General features: G+C 31.7%; 2 protein-coding genes across 2 annotated transcripts; both read left to right on the top strand.

The window, feature by feature from the left end:
- Positions 1 to 1,324: 1,324 nt before the first annotated feature.
- On the top strand, positions 1,325 to 1,996 carry LOC136086998 (uncharacterized). The gene has a single exon (XM_065809500.1). The coding sequence runs from the start codon at positions 1,325 to 1,327 to the stop codon at positions 1,994 to 1,996; it is 672 nt and encodes a 223-aa protein (XP_065665572.1).
- Positions 1,997 to 3,619: 1,623 nt separating this feature from the next.
- LOC136086997 (uncharacterized) lies at positions 3,620 to 3,964 on the top strand. The gene has a single exon (XM_065809499.1). The coding sequence runs from the start codon at positions 3,620 to 3,622 to the stop codon at positions 3,962 to 3,964; it is 345 nt and encodes a 114-aa protein (XP_065665571.1).
- The last annotated feature ends 245 nt before the right edge of the window (positions 3,965 to 4,209 follow it).

The following is a 4,209-nucleotide window of genomic DNA, read 5'->3' as shown; positions in this document are numbered from 1 at the left end:
GGACTACTTTAACAATGTTTAGTTGTTCTTTTCTATCTATAACTACAATCGCTTACAATAAAAAAATTATTTGTATGAAATTTTTACATTATTTTAAGTTGTTTTAAAGCTATAAATTTTCGAATTTAAAAATGTTGTTTTAATTCACAATAAAGCACAATACAGAATATTGTTTAATAACTTCATTTTATTTAAGTAAAACCTTTTAAATTAATGAAAAACGTCTTTTCATAAAATAAGTTTTCCTAACCTTGCCAATACCTTTTTTGCAATACATTAACTTATTGTCAACAATAACAAAGTTTTTACACTGCGATTTAAAATTTGCTTTTTTTCCGTTCTCATTCATATCTTCAGGAAAAGTATTGTCATTTAAATATTTCCTGGCATCATTAAAGTTAATACTTTTACACATCTTGACAAAATAAGCTATATAAATTGTAAACTAAAAAGTCAGTAAAATAATAACGAGTGAAGTAAAATTTTACTTTAAACATTACTGCCTCATTATTATTTAAACGTTATTATTTACCTCAAAAGAAGTTTGAAACGGTTAAAAACTTCCGCGCAGTAAAATTTTAACGCATTAATTTAAAAACGCTACACCATGGGCGTTCATACTCATTTAATAAACGACAAGTTATTGTACGCAAGCGCAGTTTGATCATAACATTTTTCGGACTTTCAAAATGGCTTCGGGCCTTTGCAACGAAATTAATTCTTTGTTGACGACCAATTTTTTATTACTCATAGCGTTTTTTATCATTTTCTACGAAGTTAACCAGTTTTTAGGCTATCAGTTGTGTTTTGGTAACTTAATTTAGTTATAAAGTAAGTAAAATAAATAGAGAACATAATTTTAAGAATGATGCAGATTTACTTAAAAAATCTTACTTTGATTTGTTTTATAGATTTGTAAGACTTTTTACTTTTTTTTTAAACGATAATTTGAGTTATGGGCGATACATAAATATTACCCCGTTATTTCAATTGTTCTTGTCTTTTTCTTACGCTCTCACAGATTAGATATTGACTGTTCATAAACAACATTCAAAATGTTGTATATGAACAATACCGTGTCCCCTTCTTTTTGAAAATAACTTGTCATAAGAGCACTAAAATCTTTAAAAATTTTCTTTGTGGTATTATTATGTTAATGCAATTTATGTATACATATATGTTTTGTATTACACTATATATATACTTTATGTATTTTGTTATTTTGTTATAGGCTAGTATTAGTATAGCTCTTTTGAGCCAACATAATTAATTTGGTCACTCTTTACAATCAAAAGAGCTAATATTATTATGAAATAAAAGAAAGATGGAGCGATTCATAAAACCTAATAGACTTGGTATAGATCCGAACTCAACAGATGCAGAAAAAACATACAACCATTGGTTAAGAACATTTTACAATTTTGTAAGTACAATTGATGATAACTCCATTAAGCTTAATCTTCTAATAAACCATATTGAAACTAATGTCTATGAATTCATATCTGAGTGTGATGATTTTGAACAAGCAACAAGTATTCTCGAGTCTATATACATAAAACCAAAGAATGAAATATTTGCCAGACACACTCTATCAACACGGAAGCAAAAACCAAGTGAATCAATAGATCAATTCCTAAATGAACTTAAAAATTTGTCCAAGGACTGTAAGTTCACTGCTGCAAGTGCTGAGCAATATAAATCTGAAATGATTCGCGACGCGTTTATAAATGGCTTACTCTCCAACATTATACGCCAACGCTTACTAGGAAACAAAACATTAGACCTTTCATCAGCCTTTGACCAAGCTAGATCTTTAGACGTCGCCCAACAAAATTCAAACTTATACCCACATCCAACTCTACCTATCTCTGCCTCTATTCAGGAAATCAAATCATCTTTGCAAAATCAATCCATGACTGATAATCACTTAGCTGCTATAGTAAAACCAAAACAACTGTGCTGGTTTTGTGGAAATGTAAAATGTTGGTCATTTTGAGAAACTTTGCAGATCATCTAGTGTTTCTGCTGTTGTTCCTAAAATTGATAATGATTACTTCTGTGCCACCAGTCTGTCATAGCATCATTATTGATGATAAGTATAAAGCAGAAGCTTTAATTGATAGTGGGAGTAAAAACAAAAGTTTCATTAATAATAAACTAGTGGCTCTACTCAATTTAGATGTTACTTATGAACAGAGTGTAATCGGAATGGCATCAGCTTCTTTATCAGCAAAATCAGATGGATATTGCTATGTTTCAATAACTCTTCTAAAAAAAATCTATAACAAAGTCAAGTTGCATGTGCTAGATAACTTATGTATAAATATTATTCTTGGCACAGATTTTCAAGAGTTGCATCAAAGTATTACCATTAAGTATGGTGGGAAAAGACCACCCATAACATTCGCAGCTTTAACAGCAATGAAAACTGAACCTGCTGAATTGTTTGCTAATCTCACGAAAGATTGTCGACCGATTTCCACTAGATCTAGAAATTATTCTCAAAGAGATAAAGAATTTATTAAATCTGAAATCCATCGCCTGGTCCGAGCAGGAATAATTATTCTCTAGTCTAATAATTCACCTAGGCGTGCCCAGGTCATAGTAGTAAATGAAAAGACTAAACGTCGTATGGTTATTGATTATTCTGAAACTATTAATAAGTATACTCAATTGGACGATTATCCTCTACCAAAGATTGAAACAATTGTAAGCATAATTTCCAAATACAAAATTTATAGTACTCTTGACCTTCGCTCAGCATACTATCAAATACCTTTATCTAAAAAAGATTGACCATATACTGCCTTTGAAGCTGACAATAAGTTGTGGCAATATACTAGAATGCCTTTTTGGAGTTACCAATGGATCTGCATGTTTTCAACGCAAAATAGACAACTTTGTTAGAACATATAAACTAACTGACTGCCTTCCTTTCTTTGATAACATTACAATATGTGGTAATTGTCAGAAAGAAAATGATGAAAATCTACTCAAGTTCAGATTAGCTGCCATTGATGCTGGAATTACATTTAATGAAGAGAAGTGTGTATTTTCAACTGAGACCTTAGATTTTTTAGGTTACCGTATATCTTATGGATCCTTGAAACCAGATCCTCAGAGACTTGCTCCTCTTATTAAATTACCTCCACCTGATAATGCAAAGTCTTTACAGCGTATTATTGGAATGTTCTCATACTATGCAAAATGAATAAGAAAGTTTTCAGATAAAATTAGACCTTTGAACTCTGTTACCCAATTCCCACTCAATCAGCAGCAAATATCAGCTTTTGAAACATTAAAAAATGAGCTTGTTCAATCTTCCATGCCAACAATTGATGAGAATATACCTTTAACTGTAGAGACTGATGCTTCTGATTTTGCCATTACCGCCACACTTAACCAAGATGGAAGGCCTGTTGCCTTCCATTCACGAACCCTTCAAGGGAGTGAACAATACTATTCATCAGTGGACAAAGAAGCTCAAGCGATAGTTGAAGCCATAAATCATTGGCGCCATTTTCTTTTGGGTCGACATTTTACTCTCATCACTGGCTAACGATCTGTGGCATTTATGTATGATTATAAATCAAGCAGTAAAATAAAGAAGGATAAAATAATGCGTTGGAGAATAGCCTTGTCTACATATTCATATGATATTCACTATCGCCCTGGCCAATGTAATAGTGGTCCAGATACATTTACTCGTATTAGATGTGCAGCAATAAGTTCAGAACCATTATATGATTTGCATGCTGCATCTTTCCATCCTGGTGTTACTCGCCTCCATCATTTTATTCAATCAAGAAATCTCCCTTATTCAGTAGAAGATGTAAAACAAATATGTAAAGATTGTAGAATATGCAAAGAAATAAAACCCAAGAACTATCGCCCAAATGATGTGCATCTAATTAAAGCAACCCAGCTATTCGAACGTATTACTATTGACTTCAAAGGTCCATAACCTTCTTCTACCCCTAAACAATATATGCTAACACTTGTAGACGAATACTCACGTTTTCCTTTTTTTGCTTATCCTGTAAAAGATATGACAACTCAGACAATAATAAACTGTTTAGCTGATCTTTTTTCTATGTTTGGTATGCCTAGTTTGTTCATTCTGATCGTGGATCCTCATTAATATCTTCTGAATTAAAGCACTGGTTCTTATCAAAAGGGATTGCAACTAGCAGAACAACCCCTTACAAT

Source organism: Hydra vulgaris, chromosome 11 (assembly GCF_038396675.1).
Source record: "Hydra vulgaris chromosome 11, alternate assembly HydraT2T_AEP".
Classification (NCBI taxonomy): Eukaryota; Metazoa; Cnidaria; class Hydrozoa; order Anthoathecata; family Hydridae; genus Hydra; species Hydra vulgaris.
This window is presented reverse-complemented; position numbering and strand designations above follow the sequence as displayed.

Excerpts from the sequence above, each read along its gene's own strand:
- LOC136086998 (XM_065809500.1), top strand. The coding sequence starts at position 1,325 with ATGGAGCGATTCATAAAACCTAATAGACTTGGTATAGATCCGAACTCA.
- LOC136086997 (XM_065809499.1), top strand. The coding sequence starts at position 3,620 with ATGCGTTGGAGAATAGCCTTGTCTACATATTCATATGATATTCACTAT.